At 41.9% G+C, this 27,890-nt stretch overlaps 1 protein-coding gene and 1 long non-coding RNA gene across 4 annotated transcripts in view; one reads left to right on the top strand and one right to left on the bottom strand.

The window, feature by feature from the left end:
• The window catches only part of LOC306932850, a 520,149-nt gene that overhangs the window by 369,904 nt on the left and 122,355 nt on the right, over positions 1-27,890 (top strand). The gene's annotated exons all lie outside the window — the stretch shown is intronic.
• The window catches only part of rap1gap2a (RAP1 GTPase activating protein 2a), a 186,425-nt gene that overhangs the window by 73,214 nt on the left and 85,321 nt on the right, over positions 1-27,890 (bottom strand). For all 3 annotated transcript variants that reach the window (XM_079514779.1, XM_079514780.1, XM_079514778.1), the window contains one exon: positions 1,942-2,026. In XM_079514779.1, the coding sequence (XP_079370905.1) occupies positions 1,942-2,026 (85 nt within the window). The remainder of the gene's footprint in view (positions 1-1,941; positions 2,027-27,890) is intronic.

The raw sequence follows: 27,890 nt of genomic DNA, 5'->3' as shown, positions 1-27,890 counted from the left end.
CGATGATGGTGGCAGAGTGACTGTCTGAAGCAGGAGGTGGAGTTCCTCTGATGTTAATCAAAGACCAGACCATCGTGCTGATGTCCAACTTGTAGGTGTCATCAGTCCGTCCAGTCAGCCTGTTGGCTCCTCCATGGATAAACATGACCTTCTCCAAGACACAGGCCGAGTGGCCCTCCCTCCCCTCTGGGACGCTCCCGGACACCCTGGGTTTGGACCAGCTGTGGGTGTCAACGTCGAACGCATGAAGAACGTCGTTGTGAGGACTCCCTCCCCAGATGTAGACGACATGTCCTAACAGCATAGCGTGTGGCCCTCGTCCCAGAAGATCTTAATCCGCCCACAGTAACTCCTCTTTTTAGTTGTCAATGTGGCCAGTCTCCTCCAGCGCAAAGACACTGTGTTGAACACGTCGGCCTTCGTCACAACCCAGTCGCCTTGCGTAAGGTGCTTACAACGGGACCGCTCGAAGACGTACACCTCGTGCTTCACTGCAGCGGCGGCGGCATTTGGGGACACGTAGCGTCCTCCCTTCACGTGTAGCGTCCAGCGGAACATTTGGAGATGTGTGTTCACTCTGAGTAACACTGGAGTCCGTTTATGTTCAACAACTCACTCTGAACAACATTGGAGTCCTTTTATGTTCAACGATTCACTCTAAGCAACACTGGAGTTCTAACTCGTGCATTTATCGCTTATACTGATTCAGTGGCACAGATGTCAGGCAATGCTCGGCCAATCCACCAATCCAAAATCACGGAAATATAGCTGCAAGCAGCGATAAGACAGGGCCGAGCAATAAGAAAAATCCCACCCGTGTGAAGTGAGGGGCGCTCTTATCATACATCATCTCATTCCGTCCAATCACAATTTGGGTCCTCACTTTTGTCGTCAATGTTTGTGTTTAGGAGATGTTTTTGAGGGGCACTAGCCCCTCTATACAGCTTTAATGTTTGTCTTCCAACGGTGCTTGTTGAAGAAAAATTCAATGTTTGTTTTGAGGACTAAAACAAACATTTGCACCCGTTGCTTAAACAACCATTGTTGTAATTGATGTTGTAAGATGATAAGAGCGCCCCTCACTTCACACGGGTGTGAATTTTGTTTACACAAACACTCAAAAATGGCCTGTGAACAAGAAGGCACTGGAGCAGCTCAGACGATTTAGGCCCTTGGTTTATTATAACATGGTGCAAATAAAAAGTGACAACGTTTCGATGTGTAAGTTACATCTTCGTCAGGTCATATAAGATGTAGCCTGGAACTCACCTATGCTTTCTATGGCATAGGCAGCTCCCGGCAGGATCCGCCGGGAGAAACTGTGCGCAGCTGCTGGACATGAGACTAATTAATTAGAGCGACAGAGAGAGAGAGGAGTGTGTGTGTGTACGGGTGTGCGTGTGTCTGGTGAGATGCACCAGACTGGCCTGCTATAGGCTAGAGGCGCGGTTGGAACTCCCTTCTACATTACTCAAAAATGGCCATCTGTTTTCAGTGGCCGTTAATGTTTGTGCTAGGGCAAAGTTTGTGTTTACACACACACTAAAAACTGGACAGGGGAGGGACTTAGGCTCAGTAGGTCCCCTGGCAGAGCCTGGCCAGAGCCTTTTGTGGCGGTTCTGGACAACCGGTTATCTGACCGACTGGACACCGGGCACTGCACTCCCTGTTGGGGGGTGTGGAACGTGTGTGTCAAATTTGAAGCCGGTGGGGCGAACGGTTCTCGAGTTACGTGGATCACAGATTGTACACACGCACACGCACGCACACACACACGCACACACACACGCACACGCACACGCACACACACACGCGCGTGCGCGCGCACACACACACACACACACACACACACACACACACACACACACACACACACACACACACACACACACACACACACACACACACACACACACACACACACACACACGCATGTCCTACCTTCATGCTGGGAGGGGCTGTGCGCGGTGGAGACGGAGGACATTCTCCCAGAGGGATGTTGGAGATGGTCAGCAGTTCCTGTTTCCTGTTGGACATAGGAAGCAGATCATTACTGTTTCCTGTTGGACACAGGAAGCAGATCATTACTGTTTCCTGTTGGACACAGGAAACAGTTCATTACTGTTTCCTTAGAGTTGGTTTATTTATAACAATGTCTGTCTGTCTGTCTGTCTGCCTGCCTGCCTGTCTGTCTCACTGTCCTGGGCCTGTCTCACTGTCCCGGGCCTGTCTCACTGTCCCGGGCCTGTCTCACTGTCCCAGGGCTGTCTCACTGTCCTGGGCCTGTCTCACTGTCCCTGGGCTGTCTCACTGTCCAGGGCCTGTCTCACTGACCCGGGCCTGTCTCACTGTCCCGGGCCTGTCTCACTGTCCCGGGCCTGTCTCACTGTCCAGGGCCTGTCTCACTGTCCTGGGCCTGTCTCACTGTCCAGGGCTGTCTCACTGTCCTGGGCCTGTCTCACTGTCCCGGGCCTGTCTCACTGTCCTGGGCCTGTCTCACTGTCCCAGGGCTGTCTCACTGTCCTGGGCCTGTCTCACTGTCCCGGGCCTGTCTCACTGTCCCGGGCCTGTCTCACTGTCCAGGGCCTGTCTCACTGTCCCAGGGCCTGTCTCACTGTCCCGGGCCTGTTTCACTGTCCAGGGCCTGTCTCACTGTCCCGGGCCTGTCTCACTGTCCCGGGCCTGTCTCACTGTCCAGGGCCTGTCTCACTGTCCCGGGCCTGTCTCACTCTCCCGGGCTTAACTCGGACGCTGTCCGACTGTTCGGTCTCCTAAACGAGAACCAAACATTGGTTTGACCAAACCTTTGTATTTGATGGCTGTTTCTGGCTGTTTCCCTATTAAAAGTTGGTCACTGCATTTGAAGACAGTGTTTGTTCCTTTTTCATGGCTGTGTTCTGCCCATCAAACGGTGGCCTAATGGTGGTCTAATGCATATTAGTAGTCTATATATAGGGCTGTACCTTACACATTTTGGCCACTGGGGGCGCTAGTGAGTAATTTATGTTAATTTATGTTAATTTATTCATACATTCCATACATTCCATACATTCCATAACTCATAAACCCATAACTCATAAAATCATAAATATAATTAGCATAATAATAATTATAAAATTCCACGCATTCCCTAAATTCCATGCATACCTTAATGTTTATGTTGTGATGTATGCCATGCTTTTTGTTATTGCTTATTATAAATCGCTCTGGATTAAGAGCTTAAGTGTTTTATATCATTAAATGTTTAAGTCTGCCATATCTCTCCCTCCCTCTCTCTCTCTCTGTCCCCTGCCTGCGTGTTTTCAGGAAGGGGGGGGGGGGTTGTCCCTCAGACAGACAAACATGGCGTCTCCAGGTGTGAAATAGAACAATAGAATTTTTAGATGAACCACTGTGTGTGGGTGAGGGGTGGGGGATCCCTTATCTTTTAGAAGTGCCAGGTGGCAGTTGTAATCGGGGGTGGGGGCCATTCTCTTTGAAGGGCCAGCTGGCAGATTGGGGGGTCCCTTATCTTTTTGAAGTGCCAGCTGGCAGTTGTAAACCCCTCCCCCCTCCTCAAAACATCTGTTTGTTGTGTTAATGTGTTAATTAGATATAGTTAAAACCGGGGGGTGGGGGTCCCCTTCTCGTTGAAAGTGCCAGGTGACAGGTGACAGGTGCCAGGTGACAGGTGCCAGGTGACAGGTGACAGCTGACAGGAAAAACACACAGCTTGTGTGTTGGTTTAGCCCTAGCATTGCAATTTCCAGGCACATATATACGTTGGAGTAATGGGTGTACAGTAGGTGTACACTATTGAGTACAGGTAGGGAAAAATAAAAAGTATGAATAAATTATGCAAATTTAAAAAAGAAAATGAATTTAAGCAAAACTTATAATGAAAAAATAAAGAAATAGGAAAAGGTTTGTACAATGTTGGCTAGATATTAGGTGTATAGATTCTATTGAGTTGTGTAGGCTCTGAGCTAACCTGTGTATGTATACAGATCCTGTGACATTAGGGGACCAATATTTTCTGCTATTATTGTTACCCTCCAAACGTGTTGATGCTCTTAACATGTACCCTTGAAGTTGTGTATTTGTCCAAGATTTGCGGATTGTACATTTGTACAATATGGTTATGATCATTGGGACCAGTTCAAGTAGTGATTATTACTTTCATGCAGCATATGACCAAGTTGTATATAGTTATAGTTAGTACATGGATTCCAACCATGAGGCCCGAGTTCTACTCTTTGTGTGGGAAATATAAGTTTATGTTTTCAATTATAGTGAAAGTTAATGATACCCCATAGTGGCCAATATCTATAGAGATGATTACACTGTAATACCACTTATGACCTGATGTGATTTCAGCCCCCATAGTGCAGTGGTTTTCAAACAGTAGGCCGGGGGCCATCGGGGGGTCCTTGAGTGGGTGGGTGAGGTGATCCCCTGCAGCTAAATCATGGAGAGGTGGTAACCAAATGGACTTGAGAGTTGTAAAAGGAAAATCAAATGGTACCACAAAAGTTCAAATATTGCAAAGTTATTCTGTCATTTTTGTAGTTACGGCGTTTGTAGAAATGTTTGGAATAACGATCATGATATTTTTTAAATAAGCCCACCGTTATGATCCATGGCTATATCACTCCTCAAGCTTTACATCTAGACAGTTTTCTTCAATGGGTAATATTCATCACATGACATCAATGATTGTGTTATAGGCAGTGTTGGAACTAGCGCCCCAAGTACATTAAGCCTACATACTTTACATACCGAAACTACTTTTTTCTATAACTTGTAATGCGACTCTTATAGTTATCTCTCATAGCTACTGTGTTCTCAATGTGTGAGTAGTAGTTACCCATATTGCGTAATCTAATCCAAAGGAACCGTCTCCTTCTCCTGCCAGTGCGGAGTCTGTCATGCAAACTGCCATGGTGCGCTGAGTGCACCCCAGAGTGGAACACATTCCACGTGAGAAAGAAAAAGTGGCTTCCACAGGGCATAACGTCATATAATCAACAGAATAATAATTACTTACTTAGGCCTGTCTGTGCATGGGGGGGCAGGGTATCAGTATTATATCGATATCATTAGACTGGATATTGTCTGTGATTTTGGATACTGTACTATTGGCATAAGTGTTAAGAGTAGAGCTTAAAACACACCACAACTGGACAAGTGACATTAGGGAATATGTTTTCTTTGAACAACATTGGTTATAGGTGACTTGAATATTAACAGCTGTAAATACAGCTGACTGTATCGGTGAACAGGTCCAGACTTACAGTATAGCATGAAGATCAGTTATACAATGCAGCCTGACTATTTTCACCTAGCTATAACATTTTCCCTCCCCATACATGATAAAATCACCCGCGTGCAACTGTGCACATAGATAGATGGAATCCCTCTCTTTCATACTTAGCCCATAAACACTCCACTCCCCCTTAGCCCATAGCACTTGACGTAGCACATAACCGAGCCTCAATGATCTTACAGGCATATTCAAAAGGCATAACTTATGTAATTTAGATAGTATTATATGTAGTATACAAGATTACAAGATATTACACTATGTAGAAGGGAGTTCCACCCTTCCCTCTAGCCTATGGTCAGTCTGGTCAGTCTGGTGTATCTCAGAAGCAGGACCGGTTACATGCAGAACATTGTCACTTTTTACTTGCACCCTGTTATTAAACTAAGGGCTTAAATTGTCTGAGCTGCTCAGTGCCTTCTTTTTCATAGATATTACACGGTTAGACTGAGGTTATTGACTAGCGTATTATTCTTGGCAACCTTTTATGTATTTGATGTATTAAGTGATGTACGTGAAGTATTATGTGATGTTCTTGCTCGCTGTAAATTGCTCTGGATTCAGAACATCGGTTAAATAAATGCCTAAACTGTAAAATTGTAAACTACATAGCGATGCTATTACAGCAACACGAGAATTACACAAAATCAAAGGCTACACAAAAAACAAAACAAAACTTGACAAAACAAGCACAAACCATAAAAACACAAGATGTACATTAAACAAAACAAAAATTATGACAACATATACGTAACACAAACAACAAAAATAAGAAACAAAACACATTATGAAAAAAGAAAACATGGATACAAAAACAGAACACAAAACAAAACTTAACAAACAAATCACAAAAACACAAGACATACATTAAACAAACATTATGACAACATGAAGCACAGAATTCAAAACTCAACGCAACACAACAAAATAATCAAGACATACATTAAACAAAAAATTATGACAACATGAAGCATACAGAATTCAAAAACACAACACAAGCTTTTGCTCATTATCACAAAACAGTATAAATCAAAAGTAAGCACAAATATCAAAAGTGTTCAAATGTACATGTATGGAGGTTAGATTTGACGGAGGGGCACTATAGTGCAGCCTCCAACTTTTCAGCCTAGCCTAGAGGTGGAAAACTGTTTCATGTTTTATCAAAATATGCTAATGTTACACAGTAAATGTGTAAAACACATTTTATATTACTCCTCCAGATTCTGCCCCCAAAGAAAAATCCCACAATTTGTTACATAGTATCTCTATAGTCATGTGTTCAGGAAGGATCTATCCGATATTTCATATTCCATCCTAATTGTCTAACATTGGCTTTCAAAGTTTACAGTATTGACCCTGTTTTGAACAAAGAATCATCAAATCATAAACGCAGTGTGTAATTTATGTGAAATCATTGGGGTTCATCCATCTCTACATTTTTCTTAAGAAAACCGTGTAATGGGGCCCTAGTAAAACTCTGTACTTTTCTTGGAGTCCTTTCAATGCTTTTTAGCTCTTTCAAGGTTATTTATCTGTTGATCTGTATGATTGTTCGTACATTCCTACAGATACACTTAAAACTAGTATGAGTGTATGCTAATGTTGATTGACCGGAAAGTATGTACATGAACATATAGGTTACATCGATATGATATACATGCTTACTTTAAACATGTACTAGCTTGTATAATCTTGTAAACCCCAAAATATCGAAAATATATCGTTGGTGTAGAAATGAACATTCACCTCTGCTGGAGTAAACATGCTGATTCAACAGTGTGTCACCAGGTATAAAACTCGAAAGGACTAGCTTACATGTTAGACATCTGTGCTGGTCATCCACACCAATATGAATCATGTTAGCAGGGTCCCCTAGCCATGCAAATTTAGATTTAGATTTTAACCCATAATTAATGTTTGATTTGATTCTGGGGACATTGGTTGTTGGAGGTAGTCCACACAATACGGCATCATGGGCATACGTAGAATTGTCATCATGTGCAATATTACGGCATCCGTCAGTATAGTTCATCCAATTAATTCAGTCTGCCATAGATCCATCAAAATATGGATCTATACCAGTGGGTACATATTGTCTATGTTTATAAATTATTCTGTCAAAAATTGTGGGTCGTCCATTTTCGGGGTTTAAGTGGAATGGTGTTTCATCTTCATTAGAGGTGTAATACGGATCTGCATTAAAAGTAGAAAATGGGTTTCTTGTTGTTGTTTTGCCAGAATCCGGTTCTAGTAGACATGACCGTCTGTTATCCATACCCTAAGGTTAGGGTTATCCGTGGTTGCCAGGAACGTTTGTGATGGTTGTATGGGATGCAATGAGTTATTTTGTAGGATCTCTGTGAGTATCTGTGACGGATACACTTTGCTTACACTATAACACACTAATGTATGTGGATACTAGGTACCTCCTAGGTACTAGGTTCCGAGGGGTGGGTCATTCAATTTCAATTCAATTTCAATGGATCCACATGAACCAGTAATAGTGACAGTGGTTCAAAACAGTATTCTCCCATACCATTTTAATTTCTGTAAGACTGGTTATAAGTCATTTTAGAAAATGTCTGTAAACCCCCAACTACTGTATAGTGATGGATTGAATATTAATTTAATACATTCTGGTATTCTGAATTCTCCTAGAGTCTGATACACTACCAGCCACAACACAAACATTAAGGTATGAAATTATTATATATTTTACCATGTGAGAAACTAACTCTACATTTTAGTAGTTTAGTAGTTTAGTTCTAATAATATAGCATACCGTCTCTATAGCCTGATAGACTACCATATATTGCTATGTCTAAAGAAATCTGAGATGAAATAATATTTTGTCTATACTCTATGTATACTATATCTATTTACTAAAACGCCCCCATCAAATGGAGATTACCCCCTAACCATGTCGTGAGCGGACATACCGGTAGAAGCCATCATGGAGATAATGGATGCAAGACTAGTGCTAAGAAAAAACACTGGTATATTTTGTGAAATTATTATTTCACACACCGACTATGTATTAAATTTACTTTATGAGTCAATGCTAATCACATACAGCGAGCGTAGGACCCTAACGGGGTTGATACGTTCTGGAAGTTACGATTCAGTAACTCAACTTATGGATAACATTATGAGCAACGGCCAATCCATAGAGTTTCTCACGATGATGCAAGACGATCGGTTATTAGCCCGTTTCCCTACTCTGAAGACGCTGAGAGTGCAATACACTGAGTCTATCGGAGCTGTAACCCCGCGACCTCGTATGTGTGCGGAAAACATAATAGGACCACATGAAAACATAATGGACGATAAATGGCGCATTCTTGACATGAAAGTGGATTCATTTCTGATGGAGGGGTTATTCAAAGAGACATGTTATTGTTGGCATCTTGAATTGGGACGTTGTAAACATGTGTGATTTGAATAACATCGAGGTGGGGGGGCGTGGTGTTTGGAGTCATGTCCCTATTTAAAAGGGTGGCCTGCTGATCTGTAGGCATGCTATGCTTGCGGAGAAAAGACAGCTAGGCTTATTCACGCCAGAAGGATAAGGTTAGGAGATAATTCCTCAAGAAACAACCTTTTTCATCAATTATTTCCTCTCAATATTAGTCATGGAGGCGATGGATAAACGACGGTCCCATAATGAATCAATGGAACACCAGCCGTTATCGTCAACCGAACCAATCGATGCAAATACATCTATCGTACCTATATTCGACTCATACGATCCTTTCAAAGTATGGGGGTATGTGAATCTGCAAGAGGACAGATTGGTCTATACACCGGATCTCAAATTATACGAAGAGAGAATGGAGGACGAGGTCATGACCGGTGAACTGTTAAGCATCCATATGCCGATAATTGATGAGGACGACCTGGTGGAGGATGATGAGGAGGACATAGTGGACTCTGATTTGGAGGGTCTAATATTCGATCCTGACAACAAGTATTTTGCGCCGATTGAACCGCTGGACTTGACTACAAGCAAGAAAACTCCGAAAATGGACAAATTGGACAACTACCCATCACAATCCCCTCACTCACCAGAACCGAACTATGAAACACAGAACTATTCAAAACCACTGCCATCCCCTGCAGACTCTGGTGATGAGGATGCAACATCCCCTCTAGCTGCACCCAAGGCCTGGATCGCGGAGTCTGCTTCACCTACAGTCAAAACTAACTGGGTGAAACCCAAAACTAGCTGGATGAAACCCAAAACTAACTGGATGAACCGAATGGATGACATTCTTCATGTCCCCACATATGGAATGGGTCGCAGGAATGTTAAAGATATAAAGATTGCATTACAATTATGGGATATCGAACACAAACAGAAAAACAGAGATTCACATGAAGGGGCCTGTTAGAGATACATTAGTACATTAATCTCTGATAGATATGATTATCCTTTTACCTAGACCTAGATAAAACCATCATTGATAACTCAACGATTGCAAACTAATAGTATTGAACTGTATCATTGACAACTCAACGATTGCACGCTAATAGTATTGAACTGTATAATCTAAGCAGTATGATTGCTTTACCCCTTTTGTACTATATGATTTAATTTGACATGTCTATTAAATGTGTTATGTAACATACCTATGTAAATATATGTTATGTTTCTCGCTAAATACAAATATCAAACATATTTTGATTGTTGTTTTTAGTTTTTATTCACTATTACCTGTGTTAGATTCTAGCTAGGTTCTTACGGGGGTAGTATACTAAGCTTTGTAACTATTGTAACTAATTAGGATTATGCCATGGTGAATGGTCCTTCCTTCTTTTGCTGTGGGTGTAGACCTATAAAACAGCGCTTAACCTCAAAGGTCAGCCATGAATAAAGGTGTTTTACATAACCAGAATTGGAAGGCTCCACCTCTCTGAGGGTGTTGTTAAATACCAAATACCATGGGGGTGTATAGCATAGGCTACTCCGTAATATACGATACATGTCAAAGCGTGAGACATTGAGACATTGAGACATTGGGACACTGAAAGAGCTCTGAAATGAAAGAACGAAAGAAAGAAAGAAGAATTTACTCTACCTGCTATCAAGACGATGATAGAAAGGTTTGGGATTTATCTGAGGGGAGGAAAATAAGAATGACATTCTCACCATTCATATACTACCCGTATATCGAACTATATACATTGGAAGCAGGGGTTAGTATGTTTGAAGACAGAGTGCCTTACATACGAGTTTATGAATCTGAATATGAGAAATTGGTACCAGCTATTCTAGAGTTCTGTAATTATTTGCAATTGGTATCAAAAATACATCTAGATTATATAGAACCATCTCAAATTGTACGCGTAGACGATACAATACCTATTCGTAATAAAGCAGAGGGGTTCATCGTGGATTGTTCTAGATCAAATTTATGGTTGTTATTGAGATACAAATCTCAAGGCGCTACTCCGCTTCAAATTCCTAAAAGTATTATGGAAAAAGAAAAAGACTTCCCTATTCAACTATCCGTTGACGTGAAAGATTTGGGGATTCTAAGGCATGTATTGAGAGTAGGTTTTGATTTTTTCAAAGCAACTAGAGAGAGGCGAAAGATAACTTTGCTTGAAGACCGTATTAGGGGGTTTAGTCATGTCAGTCATGCAGTCACTGAAAATAACCCTAGGCGTGTGGATTACCAGGCATGCCCTACCGGCCGTACAGGGTTTTCGTTCGGTGATTATATACCTAATAGGCCTACTGGTATCGATCTCGCAAAACCGGCTGGCGCTACATTATTCTCAATGCCTGATGACAGCCTGGAAAATGACGCACCAACAATTGCAGATACTACGCCCACCCCTCCTACACTATAGGTAAAAGGCGAACTCCGCAATCTCTACCTTATACTCCATGCATGCAATTGCGATATGATCATTGATCATTCACCATGGAGGACTCTACTTTTTCACTGGGAGAATCCAGCTCAAGTGGAGGAGACAAAGCTTGGTGGATGGACCCTCGGCGGGCTGTGTATGAGACACCATCATGGTGGACTCCCACCAGTACTGGGGATACGGACGAAGACGATGAATATGATGATACGGACAAAGACACTGAATATGATGAGAGGGCATTTTGGGGCTATGATAAGGGGGACGGGTGAATTTGTGGATAATAGGTCTACCCTCTCAAAATATTCAGCGTCCCCCTTATCATAGCCCCAAAATGCCCTCTCATCATATTCAGTGTCTTTGTCCGTATCATCATATTCATCGTCTTCGTCCGTATCCCCAGTACTGGTGGGAGTCCACCATGATGGTGTCTCATACACAGCCCGCCGAGGGTCCATCCACCAAGCTTTGTCTCCTCCACTTGAGCTGGATTCTCCCAGTGAAAAAGTAGAGTCCTCCATGGTGAATGATCAATGATCATATCGCAATTGCATGCATGGAGTATAAGGTAGAGATTGCGGAGTTCGCCTTTTACCTATAGTGTAGGAGGGGTGGGCGTAGTATCTGCAATTGTTGGTGCGTCATTTTCCAGGCTGTCATCAGGCATTGAGAATAATGTAGCGCCAGCCGGTTTTGCGAGATCGATACCAGTAGGCCTATTAGGTATATAATCACCGAACGAAAACCCTGTACGGCCGGTAGGGCATGCCTGGTAATCCACACGCCTAGGGTTATTTTCAGTGACTGCATGACTGACATGACTAAACCCCCTAATACGGTCTTCAAGCAAAGTTATCTTTCGCCTCTCTCTAGTTGCTTTGAAAAAATCAAAACCTACTCTCAATACATGCCTTAGAATCCCCAAATCTTTCACGTCAACGGATAGTTGAATAGGGAAGTCTTTTTCTTTTTCCATAATACTTTTAGGAATTTGAAGCGGAGTAGCGCCTTGAGATTTGTATCTCAATAACAACCATAAATTTGATCTAGAACAATCCACGATGAACCCCTCTGCTTTATTACGAATAGGTATTGTATCGTCTACGCGTACAATTTGAGATGGTTCTATATAATCTAGATGTATTTTTGATACCAATTGCAAATAATTACAGAACTCTAGAATAGCTGGTACCAATTTCTCATATTCAGATTCATAAACTCGTATGTAAGGCACTCTGTCTTCAAACATACTAACCCCTGCTTCCAATGTATATAGTTCGATATACGGGTAGTATATGAATGGTGAGAATGTCATTCTTATTTTCCTCCCCTCAGATAAATCCCAAACCTTTCTATCATCGTCTTGATAGCAGGTAGAGTAAATTCTTCTTTCTTTCTTTCGTTCTTTCATTTCAGAGCTCTTTCAGTGTCCCAATGTCTCAATGTCTCAATGTCTCACGCTTTGACATGTATCGTATATTACGGAGTAGCCTATGCTATACACCCCCATGGTATTTGGTATTTAACAACACCCTCAGAGAGGTGGAGCCTTCCAATTCTGGTTATGTAAAACACCTTTATTCATGGCTGACCTTTGAGGTTAAGCGCTGTTTTATAGGTCTACACCCACAGCAAAAGAAGGAAGGACCATTCACCATGGCATAATCCTAATTAGTTACAATAGTTACAAAGCTTAGTATACTACCCCCGTAAGAACCTAGCTAGAATCTAACACAGGTAATAGTGAATAAAAACTAAAAACAACAATCAAAATATGTTTGATATTTGTATTTAGCGAGAAACATAACATATATTTACATAGGTATGTTACATAACACATTTAATAGACATGTCAAATTAAATCATATAGTACAAAAGGGGTAAAGCAATCATACTGCTTAGATTATACAGTTCAATACTATTAGCGTGCAATCGTTGAGTTGTCAATGATACAGTTCAATACTATTAGTTTGCAATCGTTGAGTTATCAATGATGGTTTTATCTAGGTCTAGGTAAAAGGATAATCATATCTATCAGAGATTAATGTACTAATGTATCTCTAACAGGCCCCTTCATGTGAATCTCTGTTTTTCTGTTTGTGTTCGATATCCCATAATTGTAATGCAATCTTTATATCTTTAACATTCCTGCGACCCATTCCATATGTGGGGACATGAAGAATGTCATCCATTCGGTTCATCCAGTTAGTTTTGGGTTTCATCCAGCTAGTTTTGGGTTTCACCCAGTTAGTTTTGACTGTAGGTGAAGCAGACTCCGCGATCCAGGCCTTGGGTGCAGCTAGAGGGGATGTTGCATCCTCATCACCAGAGTCTGCAGGGGATGGCAGTGGTTTTGAATAGTTCTGTGTTTCATAGTTCGGTTCTGGTGAGTGAGGGGATTGTGATGGGTAGTTGTCCAATTTGTCCATTTTCGGAGTTTTCTTGCTTGTAGTCAAGTCCAGCGGTTCAATCGGCGCAAAATACTTGTTGTCAGGATCGAATATTAGACCCTCCAAATCAGAGTCCACTATGTCCTCCTCATCATCCTCCACCAGGTCGTCCTCATCAATTATCGGCATATGGATGCTTAACAGTTCACCGGTCATGACCTCGTCCTCCATTCTCTCTTCGTATAATTTGAGATCCGGTGTATAGACCAATCTGTCCTCTTGCAGATTCACATACCCCCATACTTTGAAAGGATCGTATGAGTCGAATATAGGTACGATAGATGTATTTGCATCGATTGGTTCGGTTGACGATAACGGCTGGTGTTCCATTGATTCATTATGGGGCCGTCGTTTATCCATCGCCTCCATGACTAATATTGAGAGGAAATAATTGAAAAAGGTTGTTTCTTGAGGAATTATCTCCTAACCTTATCCTTCTGGCGTGAATAAGCCTAGCTGTCTTTTCTCCGCAAGCATAGCATGCCTACAGATCAGCAGGCCACCCTTTTAAATAGGGACCTGACTCCAAACACCACGCCCCCCCACCTCGATGTTATTCAAATCACACATGTTTACAACGTCCCAATTCAAGATGCCAACAATAACATGTCTCTTTGAATAACCCCGCCATCAGAAATGAATCCACTTTCATGTCAAGAATGCGCCATTTATCGTCCATTATGTTTTCATGTGGTCCTATTATGTTTTCCGCACACATACGAGGTCGCGGGGTTACAGCTCCGATAGACTCAGTGTATTGCACTCTCAGCGTCTTCAGAGTAGGGAAACGGGCTAATAACCGATCGTCTTGCATCATCGTGAGAAACTCTATGGATTGGCCGTTGCTCATAATGTTATCCATAAGTTGAGTTACTGAATCGTAACTTCCAGAACGTATCAACCCCGTTAGGGTCCTACGCTCGCTGTATGTGATTAGCATTGACTCATAAAGTAAATTTAATACATAGTCGGTGTGTGAAATAATGATTTCACAAAATATACCAGTGTTTTTTCTTAGCACTAGTCTTGCATCCATTATCTCCATGATGGCTTCTACCGGTATGTCCGCTCACGACATGGTTAGGGGGTAATCTCCATTTGATGGGGGCGTTTTAGTAAATAGATATAGTATACATAGAGTATAGACAAAATATTATTTCATCTCAGATTTCTTTAGACATAGCAATATATGGTAGTCTATCAGGCTATAGAGACGGTATGCTATATTATTAGAACTAAACTACTAAACTACTAAAATGTAGAGTTAGTTTCTCACATGGTAAAATATATAATAATTTCATACCTTAATGTTTGTGTTGTGGCTGGTAGTGTATCAGACTCTAGGAGAATTCAGAATACCAGAATGTATTAAATTAATATTCAATCCATCACTATACAGTAGTTGGGGGTTTACAGACATTTTCTAAAATGACTTATAACCAGTCTTACAGAAATTAAAATGGTATGGGAGAATACTGTTTTGAACCACTGTCACTATTACTGGTTCATGTGGATCCATTGAAATTGAATTGAAATTGAATGACCCACCCCTCGGAACCTAGTACCTAGGAGGTACCTAGTATCCACATACATTAGTGTGTTATAGTGTAAGCAAAGTGTATCCGTCACAGATACTCACAGAGATCCTACAAAATAACTCATTGCATCCCATACAACCATCACAAACGTTCCTGGCAACCACGGATAACCCTAACCTTAGGGTATGGATAACAGACGGTCATGTCTACTAGAACCGGATTCTGGCAAAACAACAACAAGAAACCCATTTTCTACTTTTAATGCAGATCCGTATTACACCTCTAATGAAGATGAAACACCATTCCACTTAAACCCCGAAAATGGACGACCCACAATTTTTGACAGAATAATTTATAAACATAGACAATATGTACCCACTGGTATAGATCCATATTTTGATGGATCTATGGCAGACTGAATTAATTGGATGAACTATACTGACGGATGCCGTAATATTGCACATGATGACAATTCTACGTATGCCCATGATGCCGTATTGTGTGGACTACCTCCAACAACCAATGTCCCCAGAATCAAATCAAACATTAATTATGGGTTAAAATCTAAATCTAAATTTGCATGGCTAGGGGACCCTGCTAACATGATTCATATTGGTGTGGATGACCAGCACAGATGTCTAACATGTAAGCTAGTCCTTTCGAGTTTTATACCTGGTGACACACTGTTGAATCAGCATGTTTACTCCAGCAGAGGTGAATGTTCATTTCTACACCAACGATATATTTTCGATATTTTGGGGTTTACAAGATTATACAAGCTAGTACATGTTTAAAGTAAGCATGTATATCATATCGATGTAACCTATATGTTCATGTACATACTTTCCGGTCAATCAACATTAGCATACACTCATACTAGTTTTAAGTGTATCTGTAGGAATGTACGAACAATCATACAGATCAACAGATAAATAACCTTGAAAGAGCTAAAAAGCATTGAAAGGACTCCAAGAAAAGTACAGAGTTTTACTAGGGCCCCATTACACGGTTTTCTTAAGAAAAATGTAGAGATGGATGAACCCCAATGATTTCACATAAATTACACACTGCGTTTATGATTTGATGATTCTTTGTTCAAAACAGGGTCAATACTGTAAACTTTGAAAGCCAATGTTAGACAATTAGGATGGAATATGAAATATCGGATAGATCCTTCCTGAACACATGACTATAGAGATACTATGTAACAAATTGTGGGATTTTTCTTTGGGGGCAGAATCTGGAGGAGTAATATAAAATGTGTTTTACACATTTACTGTGTAACATTAGCATATTTTGATAAAACATGAAACAGTTTTCCACCTCTAGGCTAGGCTGAAAAGTTGGAGGCTGCACTATAGTGCCCCTCCGTCAAATCTAACCTCCATACATGTACATTTGAACACTTTTGATATTTGTGCTTACTTTTGATTTATACTGTTTTGTGATAATGAGCAAAAGCTTGTGTTGTGTTTTTGAATTCTGTATGCTTCATGTTGTCATAATTTTTTGTTTAATGTATGTCTTGATTATTTTGTTGTGTTGCGTTGAGTTTTGAATTCTGTGCTTCATGTTGTCATAATGTTTGTTTAATGTATGTCTTGTGTTTTTGTGATTTGTTTGTTAAGTTTTGTTTTGTGTTCTGTTTTTGTATCCATGTTTTCTTTTTTCATAATGTGTTTTGTTTCTTATTTTTGTTGTTTGTGTTACGTATATGTTGTCATAATTTTTGTTTTGTTTAATGTACATCTTGTGTTTTTATGGTTTGTGCTTGTTTTGTCAAGTTTTGTTTTGTTTTTTGTGTAGCCTTTGATTTTGTGTAATTCTCGTGTTGCTGTAATAGCATCGCTATGTAGTTTACAATTTTACAGTTTAGGCATTTATTTAACCGATGTTCTGAATCCAGAGCAATTTACAGCGAGCAAGAACATCACATAATACTTCACGTACATCACTTAATACATCAAATACATAAAAGGTTGCCAAGAATAATACGCTAGTCAATAACCTCAGTCTAACCGTGTAATATCTATGAAAAAGAAGGCACTGAGCAGCTCAGACAATTTAAGCCCTTAGTTTAATAACAGGGTGCAAGTAAAAAGTGACAATGTTCTGCATGTAACCGGTCCTGCTTCTGAGATACACCAGACTGACCAGACTGACCATAGGCTAGAGGGAAGGGTGGAACTCCCTTCTACATAGTGTAATATCTTGTAATCTTGTATACTACATATAATACTATCTAAATTACATAAGTTATGCCTTTTGAATATGCCTGTAAGATCATTGAGGCTCGGTTATGTGCTACGTCAAGTGCTATGGGCTAAGGGGGAGTGGAGTGTTTATGGGCTAAGTATGAAAGAGAGGGATTCCATCTATCTATGTGCACAGTTGCACGCGGGTGATTTTATCATGTATGGGGAGGGAAAATGTTATAGCTAGGTGAAAATAGTCAGGCTGCATTGTATAACTGATCTTCATGCTATACTGTAAGTCTGGACCTGTTCACCGATACAGTCAGCTGTATTTACAGCTGTTAATATTCAAGTCACCTATAACCAATGTTGTTCAAAGAAAACATATTCCCTAATGTCACTTGTCCAGTTGTGGTGTGTTTTAAGCTCTACTCTTAACACTTATGCCAATAGTACAGTATCCAAAATCACAGACAATATCCAGTCTAATGATATCGATATAATACTGATACCCTGCCCCCCCATGCACAGACAGGCCTAAGTAAGTAATTATTATTCTGTTGATTATATGACGTTATGCCCTGTGGAAGCCACTTTTTCTTTCTCACGTGGAATGTGTTCCACTCTGGGGTGCACTCAGCGCACCATGGCAGTTTGCATGACAGACTCCGCACTGGCAGGAGAAGGAGACGGTTCCTTTGGATTAGATTACGCAATATGGGTAACTACTACTCACACATTGAGAACACAGTAGCTATGAGAGATAACTATAAGAGTCGCATTACAAGTTATAGAAAAAAGTAGTTTCGGTATGTAAAGTATGTAGGCTTAATGTACTTGGGGCGCTAGTTCCAACACTGCCTATAACACAATCATTGATGTCATGTGATGAATATTACCCATTGAAGAAAACTGTCTAGATGTAAAGCTTGAGGAGTGATATAGCCATGGATCATAACGGTGGGCTTATTTAAAAAATATCATGATCGTTATTCCAAACATTTCTACAAACGCCGTAACTACAAAAATGACAGAATAACTTTGCAATATTTGAACTTTTGTGGTACCATTTGATTTTCCTTTTACAACTCTCAAGTCCATTTGGTTACCACCTCTCCATGATTTAGCTGCAGGGGATCACCTCACCCACCCACTCAAGGACCCCCCGATGGCCCCCGGCCTACTGTTTGAAAACCACTGCACTATGGGGGCTGAAATCACATCAGGTCATAAGTGGTATTACAGTGTAATCATCTCTATAGATATTGGCCACTATGGGGTATCATTAACTTTCACTATAATTGAAAACATAAACTTATATTTCCCACACAAAGAGTAGAACTCGGGCCTCATGGTTGGAATCCATGTACTAACTATAACTATATACAACTTGGTCATATGCTGCATGAAAGTAATAATCACTACTTGAACTGGTCCCAATGATCATAACCATATTGTACAAATGTACAATCCGCAAATCTTGGACAAATACACAACTTCAAGGGTACATGTTAAGAGCATCAACACGTTTGGAGGGTAACAATAATAGCAGAAAATATTGGTCCCCTAATGTCACAGGATCTGTATACATACACAGGTTAGCTCAGAGCCTACACAACTCAATAGAATCTATACACCTAATATCTAGCCAACATTGTACAAACCTTTTCCTATTTCTTTATTTTTTCATTATAAGTTTTGCTTAAATTCATTTTCTTTTTTAAATTTGCATAATTTATTCATACTTTTTATTTTTCCCTACCTGTACTCAATAGTGTACACCTACTGTACACCCATTACTCCAACGTATATATGTGCCTGGAAATTGCAATGCTAGGGCTAAACCAACACACAAGCTGTGTGTTTTTCCTGTCAGCTGTCACCTGTCACCTGGCACCTGTCACCTGGCACCTGTCACCTGTCACCTGGCACTTTCAACGAGAAGGGGACCCCCACCCCCCGGTTTTAACTATATCTAATTAACACATTAACACAACAAACAGATGTTTTGAGGAGGGGGGAGGGGTTTACAACTGCCAGCTGGCACTTCAAAAAGATAAGGGACCCCCCAATCTGCCAGCTGGCCCTTCAAAGAGAATGGCCCCCACCCCCGATTACAACTGCCACCTGGCACTTCTAAAAGATAAGGGATCCCCCACCCCTCACCCACACACAGTGGTTCATCTAAAAATTCTATTGTTCTATTTCACACCTGGAGACGCCATGTTTGTCTGTCTGAGGGACAACCCCCCCCCCCCTTCCTGAAAACACGCAGGCAGGGGACAGAGAGAGAGAGAGGGAGGGAGAGATATGGCAGACTTAAACATTTAATGATATAAAACACTTAAGCTCTTAATCCAGAGCGATTTATAATAAGCAATAACAAAAAGCATGGCATACATCACAACATAAACATTAAGGTATGCATGGAATTTAGGGAATGCGTGGAATTTTATAATTATTATTATGCTAATTATATTTATGATTTTATGAGTTATGGGTTTATGAGTTATGGAATGTATGGAATGTATGGAATGTATGAATAAATTAACATAAATTAACATAAATTACTCACTAGCGCCCCCAGTGGCCAAAATGTGTAAGGTACAGCCCTATATATAGACTACTCATATTAAACCGGTACGTGGGTCTTTGAAATAAAAAAGGTCATCGTTTCTTCCAAGTTTGTTCCACACACACACTCACGTGCGCGCACGCACACGCACACGCACGCGCACACGCACACACACACACAACACACACACACACACACACACACACACACACACAGAGAGTCCATTTGTTTTAACAGCTGGAGTTCTGTTGCCTCCGACAAGACCTTTAATGCATGTTTATCTTGTGAATATTAATTCATAGCGTGCGTGCGTGCGCGCGTGCGTGCGTGCGTGCGTGCGTGTGTGCGTGCGTGCGTGCGTGCGTGCCCACAGAGAGGATGAGATAAGGGTGTTGACATATGCAGAACAATAATAGATATAACGTTATAATCTGATATGGAACGGAAGTACATTATTATTATCGTATGGAGAGAGAGAGAGAGAGAGAGAGAGACAGAGAGAGAGAGAGAGAGAGAGAGAGAGAGAGAGAGAGAGAGAGAGAGAGAGAGAGAGAGAGAGAGAGAGAGAGAGAGAGAGAGAGATAGAGAGAGAGAGAGAGAGAGAGAGAGAGAGAGAGAGAGAGAGAGAGAGAGAGAGAGAGAGAGAGGTAGTGTTAGTGCTTTCATCTTGTGATTCTATTCATGCCAACATCGTTTGGTTCTGTGAAATCAACTCAGGTCTCAATGTCTCACTTAGTTTTATTTTATTTTTTATTTAACCTTTATTTAACCAGTAAAAACACAGTGAGTCTCTTTTGCAAGTGGAAACTGGCCAAGAGGCAGAAACTGTGGCAGTCTGTGAGATTTCTTCTTCTCCTCCTCCGTCAAACGACCGTTTGCTCCGCGTTGTTAAACTCATCACTTCAATCACGCGTCTCACAGTGTTGTGTGTTGTTAAACTCATCACTTCAGGATTTCCTCATTTCAGGGGAAAGGCCATGGCTTATTTGGTGTTGGTACATTTTGTTTTGAGGTCACATGAAGCCAAAATGCCAGGGTATAGGAAGGCCAAAAACAAAACAACGATTTGAAGTTCAAACGTATTTACAAATTAAATAAATTCTCCATTCACTGTCAAAGGGAATTTAATCTTTGTGTAGTACGAAAACAGCCGATGTGCTCGTCTACATATGACCATAGGCGGATCTAGAAATTATGGGCCCCTGGGCCACCATCATGCAAAAGGCCCCCCCACCCCCCGGAGCCTTTTTCTTCTCGGCATACTGTCTGTACACGTGTACGCATAACAATTATGACATATATATAGACATATATTCAGAATGTACAGCAAGGGATTGCTTAAAAATAATAAACTGCCAAAAACTAAGCCAAATAAATGCCAACTGAGGGTTTAAACACTTGCAGTAATGTACCGTATCATGATGGTTTAGGACTTTTGGGGTTATTTTATTGACACAAATGAATAAGCCCATTGTTAATAACAGTGACAAGAACCGTGTGTGTCACTGTTATTCACTGTTACCCCCTTGTTGGGGGGCCCCTGAGCTTGAGCCTCTTCGCGGTCACGCAGGCGCTCAAGCTCAGGGGCCCCCCTAGCTCAGGGGCCCCTGGGCCTGGGCCCAACAGGCCCGTTGGATAATCCATATGACTTATATGCTCCATTCATTGTCAATGGCATTTAATGTTTGTGTTAGGACAAAACTCTACACTATAGCTGAATATAGGAGGGGCTATATCACTGCGTGAAAAGAGTTAACGGGCAATTATGGGCACTAGATTTGCCCGTAAACCTCAAGTTTAGCAGCATATACAGTAATATACGGTAATAGTTTGTTGGAAAGTTTAACGGGAGTTTCCTGTAATATACACATCCGTATTCCATGCTTTTTTGCGCAGGGCTAGCACCTCTCAAAAACATTAATAATAATTTAATACTACAGAGCAATGGCAAACGAGGATAAAAAACAAAAATGTGTCTATACTGTATACAGTCAAACAGTGTGTCTGTCATACGAGTATCACAAATGAAGAGGAAAACTAACTATATTCAATAAATGGTAAATGGTGCATTTATATAGCGCCTTTATCCAAGGCGCTTTAAATAGATTACATTCACCCATTCACACACACATTCATACACTGATGGCGGCGGAAACCATACAAGGCACCAACCAGCACATCAGGAGCAATTAGGGGTTCAGTGTCTTGCTCAAGGACACTTCGACACTAACTCTGGGGGAGCCCAGGTTTGAACTGGCAACCTGGCTGTTACCATCCAGTCACTCTACCCGAGCCACCGCCACCGCCGTCAATAGATACAATCTAGACTAAAATGTTATAAATGACTAATGGAGAAGAGATCCAGTAGAACTAAAACTAGTGGAGGAGAGATCCAGGAGAACTAAGACTAGTGGAGGAGAGATCCAGGAGAACTAAGACTAGTGGAGGAGAGATCCAGTAGAACTAAAACTAGTGGAGGAGAGATCCAGGAGAACTAAGACTAGTGGAGGAGAGATCCAGTAGAACTAAAACTAGTGGAGGAGAGATCCAGGAGAACGAAGACTAGTGGAGGAGAGATCCAGTAGAACTAAGACTAGTGGAGAAGAGATCCAGTAGAACTAAAACTAGTGGAGGAGAGATCCAGTAGAACTAAAACTAGTGGAGGAGAGATCCAGGAGAACTAAGACTAGTGGAGGAGAGATCCAGTAGAACTAAAACTAGTGGAGGAGAGATCCAGTAGAACTAAAACTAGTGGAGGAGAGATCCAGGAGAACTAAGACTATGGAGGAGAGATCCAGGAGAACTAAGACTAGTGGAGGAGAGATCCAGGAGAACTAAGACTAGTGGAGGAGAGATCCAGGAGAACTAAGACTAGTGGAGGAGAGATCCAGGAGAACTAAGACTAGTGGAGGAGAGATCCAGGAGAACTAAAACTAGTGGAGGAGAGATCCAGGAGAACTAAGACTAGTGGAGGAGAGATCCAGGAGAACTAAGACTAGTGGAGGAGAGATCCAGGAGAACTAAGACTAGTGGAGGAGAGATCCAGGAGAACTAAGACTAGTGGAGGAGAGATCCAGGAGAACTAAAACTAGTGGAGGAGAGATCCAGGAGAACTAAAACTAGTGGAGGAGAGATCCAGGAGAACTAAAACTAGTGGAGGAGAGATCCAGGAGAACTAAGACTAGTGGAGGAGAGATCCAGGAGAACTAAGACTAGTGGAGGAGAGATCCAGGAGAACTAAGACTAGTGGAGGAGAGATCCAGGAGAACTAAGACTAGTGGAGGAGAGATCCAGGAGAACTAAGACTAGTGGAGGAGAGATCCAGGAGAACTAAGACTAGTGGAGGAGAGATCCAGGAGAACTAAAACTAGTGGAGGAGAGATCCAGGAGAACTAAGACTAGTGGAGGAGAGATCCAGGAGAACCTAAGACTAGTGGAGGAGAGATCCAGTAGAACTAAAACTAGTGGAGGAGAGATCCAGGAGAACTAAGACTAGTGGAGGAGAGATCCAGTAGAACTAAGACTAGTGGAGGAGAGATCCAGTAGAACTAAGACTAGTGGAGGAGAGATCCAGTAGAACTAAGACTAGTGGAGGAGAGATCCAGTAGAACTAAGACTAGTGGAGGAGAGATCCAGTAGAACTAAGACTAGTGGAGGAGAGATCCAGTAGAACTAAGACTAGTGGAGGAGAGATCCAGTAGAACTAAGACTAGTGGAGGAGAGATCCAGGAGAACGAAGACTAGTGGAGGAGAGATCCAGTAGAACTAAGACTAGTGGAGGAGAGATCCAGTAGAACTAAAACTAGTGGAGGAGAGATCCAGGAGAACGAAGACTAGTGGAGGAGAGATCCAGTAGAACTAAAACTAGTGGAGGAGAGATCCAGTAGAACTAAAACTAGTGGAGGAGAGATCCAGTAGAACTAAAACTAGTGGAGGAGAGATCCAGTAGAACTAAAACTAGTGGAGGAGAGATCCAGGAGAACTAAGACTAGTGGAGGAGAGATCCAGGAGAACTAAGACTAGTGGAGGAGAGATCCAGGAGAACTAAGACTAGTGGAGGAGAGATCCAGTAGAACTAAAACTAGTGGAGGAGAGATCCAGTAGAACTAAAACTAGTGGAGGAGAGATCCAGGAGAACTAAGACTAGTGGAGGAGAGATCCAGGAGAACTAAGACTAGTGGAGGAGAGATCCAGGAGAACTAAGACTAGTGGAGGAGAGATCCAGGAGAACTAAGACTAGTGGAGGAGAGATCCAGGAGAACTAAGACTAGTGGAGGAGAGATCCAGGAGAACTAAGACTAGTGGAGGAGAGATCCAGTAGAACTAAGACTAGTGGAGGAGAGATCCAGTAGAACTAAAACTAGTGGAGGAGAGATCCAGGAGAACGAAGACTAGTGGAGGAGAGATCCAGTAGAACTAAAACTAGTGGAGGAGAGATCCAGGAGAACTAAGACTAGTGGAGGAGAGATCCAGGAGAACTAAGACTAGTGGAGGAGAGATCCAGGAGAACTAAGACTAGTGGAGGAGAGATCCAGTAGAACTAAAACTAGTGGAGGAGAGATCCAGGAGAACTAAAACTAGTGGAGGAGAGATCCAGGAGAACTAAAACTAGTGGAGGAGAGATCCAGGAGAACTAAGACTAGTGGAGGAGAGATCCAGGAGAACTAAAACTAGTGGAGGAGAGATCCAGGAGAACTAAGACTAGTGGAGGAGAGATCCAGGAGAACTAAGACTAGTGGAGGAGAGATCCAGGAGAACTAAAACTAGTGGAGGAGAGATCCAGGAGAACTAAGACTAGTGGAGGAGAGATCCAGGAGAACTAAGACTAGTGGAGGAGAGATCCAGGAGAACTAAGACTAGTGGAGGAGAGATCCAGTAGAACTAAAAGACAAGTCATTTTCTGAAAATAGCTTTAGCTGAAAAATGCTATTTTCAGCATGCCAGCCATTATGACGTCTTCAAGGCCAGCCTAAATAAATTTTGTCACGGTCTGTGACATGTGTTATGTTTTTCTAGTGTTCCTTGTTCTTGGTTTTGGTTTTACTTTACACTTATTTTGCAGTCTGTTAGTGTTTCCTGTGTTTCCTGTGTTTCCACCTTGTCTTTTAGCCAATCATTGTGTTGATTATCTGTTGTTCACCTGTGTCTTTGTGTATTTATACTCATAGATATATATAAACTCTAGATAGATCACCCGCGCTGTTGGCCAATGGAGAGCAACGTCGTTACGTGGCGGCCATCTTACCTCGGGCCACATAACATTGTGTCTATGGGGCATGTACTCTTAAATGACCATAACTTGCTCAATTTTCAACCGATTTTCAAACGGTTTGGTTTGTTATAAACGTCAGAGACGTCTGCATACTTATATGCTTTTATACGACGTTCATATTAAAAAATAAGCAGTTAAGCATCCTGAATCATAGCCACGTTGACAACGTTTGTAATAAACCAACCCGTTTGTAAATCCGTCAAGATTTGAGCGAGTTATGACTGTTTCTGTTTGAGCTGCCATTGAACATACTGTACTGTAGCCCCGAAGTAAGATGGCTGCCGGGTGAACGACGTCAGAAACTCCGCCTTGAGCCATCTAGAGTTTATATATATCTATGTTTATACTCCCCTGGTTTTTCATTTCCTTTGTCAGATCATTGTTTTATGTCACTTGTGTTCGCTCACTTCCCAGGCTATTTCTAGTTCATGTTTGCCTCGTGTTCCTGCTGTTCTTGGATTTTGGTCCTGACCGTCCTGCACTTGGGTCCGAAAACCTCCTGCCTCGTATTGTGACACATTTTAGTCGACAAAATCAACTGTAGACGCTAAACTAAAAGATTCAGATAAAATATATACTAAAATATGACTAAAACTATAAATCTAAATTTGCTGTCGAAATCAACACTGCTTTGTTTCCCTCCCTTCATCATCTGATTTGTTTTCCCTCTTCAACCTCAATCACTCTATCTCCTTCGCACGCACGCACACGTGCACACACACGCACGCACGTGCACACACACACACACACACACACACACACACACACACACACACACAGCTATTCTCCCTAGTGAAAAACACTTGTGATTAGCAGCTGTCTCAGGCCACAAGTGGACACATGGACAGTGCACCCCCCCCCCCCCCCCCCCCCCCACACACACACACACACACACACACACACATGCACACACACACACACTTTTGAGGGCCTGGGCGCACGTGAGCCGTCATCTGTCGGCTGGCTTAACTCTCTCAACTTCAAGTATGTTTATGCAAGTGTTGGAGAGTCCCATGTGTCACTGGACTCTCCTCTCTGCGTGCGTGCGTGCGTGCGTGCGTGCGTGCGTGCGTGCGTGCGTGCCGTTTTCTTTTTTTGTGTGGACAACTGACACTTGTTTTCAGTAACAAAAGAGAAGAATTAGCAAGAAGGCTAGACGGTGAAAAGAACCGTATATTGAGGAAAACTATAGTATTTCCAGAAAGAATGCAGGAAAATGCTGCAGGTGCAAAATGCGGCTCACCGGCACACAAAAGACGCGAGCAAATAACCCCAGTTTTAGCTGCACTGCACTGGCTCCCTGTCACTTTTAGGATAGATTTTAAGATCATTGTATTAACTTATAAATCCCTGCACGGCCTGGCCCCTTTATATTTGTCAGAACTCTAAGGCCCAATCCCAATCGCCTCCCTCAAGCCCTGAGCCCTCATTGACTTTAGTGACGTCAGCTGTAAACTGCTTGAGGGTGAGAGGCTGCAAGGGCTCCAAATTGTTGTGAAAGGAATGGGACAGCACTTTGAAGATGAGTCCGCCATTCATGACACTTTGCATCACTTTATACAAACTGTCCTTATTCACAGCCAGTGCCTATACATGCTTGGCCTTTTATACATGTCTATCATGTCTATTTTAGTATTTAAGCTGATCGTTTTGTTATTAGTTTCATAAATACACTTTCCTGTGTGATAGGGGTTGTAATATTCATATATAATAATATTCATTATAAATTGCATTTCCATATTATTTTACTTTGCTCATTAGTCATTTCTCATAATGTTTCCCTTATTATTATTGATATTAAATATATAGCCTATCCTTCCATTCCGTCTCCCTTTGAGAACAGTGAGAAAGCACCATTGTGTTTGTTGACATTCTAACCACAATACATAACTAATTTGCATACTTAAATGATTGACGTTCGGAGGATCTCCCTCATTCCCCTGGTATCGCTATGAACTGTGGGTAATTTATTTGCCAAAGTCAGCCTAAAGTCAGCATCGATGCTCACTTTGGCAAAGGGTGCATAAAGGGGCGGGGCTGAGCCCTCACTGACTTAACGATTTCAAATGGGACATCCCTCAAGCCCTCGCAGACTTCACATGAATGCGCAGCTAAGTCAGTGAGGGCTCATTGAGTCAGCAAGGGAGTGGATTGGGATTGGGCCCAAAGACCTCTATACACCCCACAAGGGCACTGAGGTCAGCTGACAAACTGCTCTTGAAGGTTCACGGAACGATCCTAAGGAGTATAGGGAGGGGCTGCTGCCCCTATAGGCTCTGGAACAGCCTGCCCTTTTATATAGGGAGGGGCTGCTGCCCCTATAGGCTCTGGAACAGCCTGCCCTTTTATATAGGGAGGGGCTGCTGCCCCTATAGGCTCTGGAACAGCCTGCCCTTTTATATAGGGAGGGGCTGCTGCCCCTATAGGCTCTGGAACAGCCTGCCCTTTTATATAGGGAGGGGCTGCTGCCCCTAGAGGCTCTGGAACAGCCTGCCCTTTTATATAAAATAAAAAAATGCAAAATCTGTTGGGTCTTTTAAATCACTTCTCAAAATAGACTTTTATTCTTTACCATAACCATATAGACCATGTGACAGAGACCATGTGACAGAGACCATGTGACAACCATATATACCATGTGACAGAGACCATGTGACAACCATATATACCATGTGACAGAGACC

This window comes from Electrona antarctica, assembly GCF_951216825.1.
Source record: "Electrona antarctica genome assembly, chromosome: 11".
NCBI lineage: Eukaryota > Metazoa > Chordata > Actinopteri > Myctophiformes > Myctophidae > Electrona > Electrona antarctica.
Note: the sequence above shows the minus strand (reverse complement) of the source record. Positions and strands in the feature narration are given on the sequence as shown.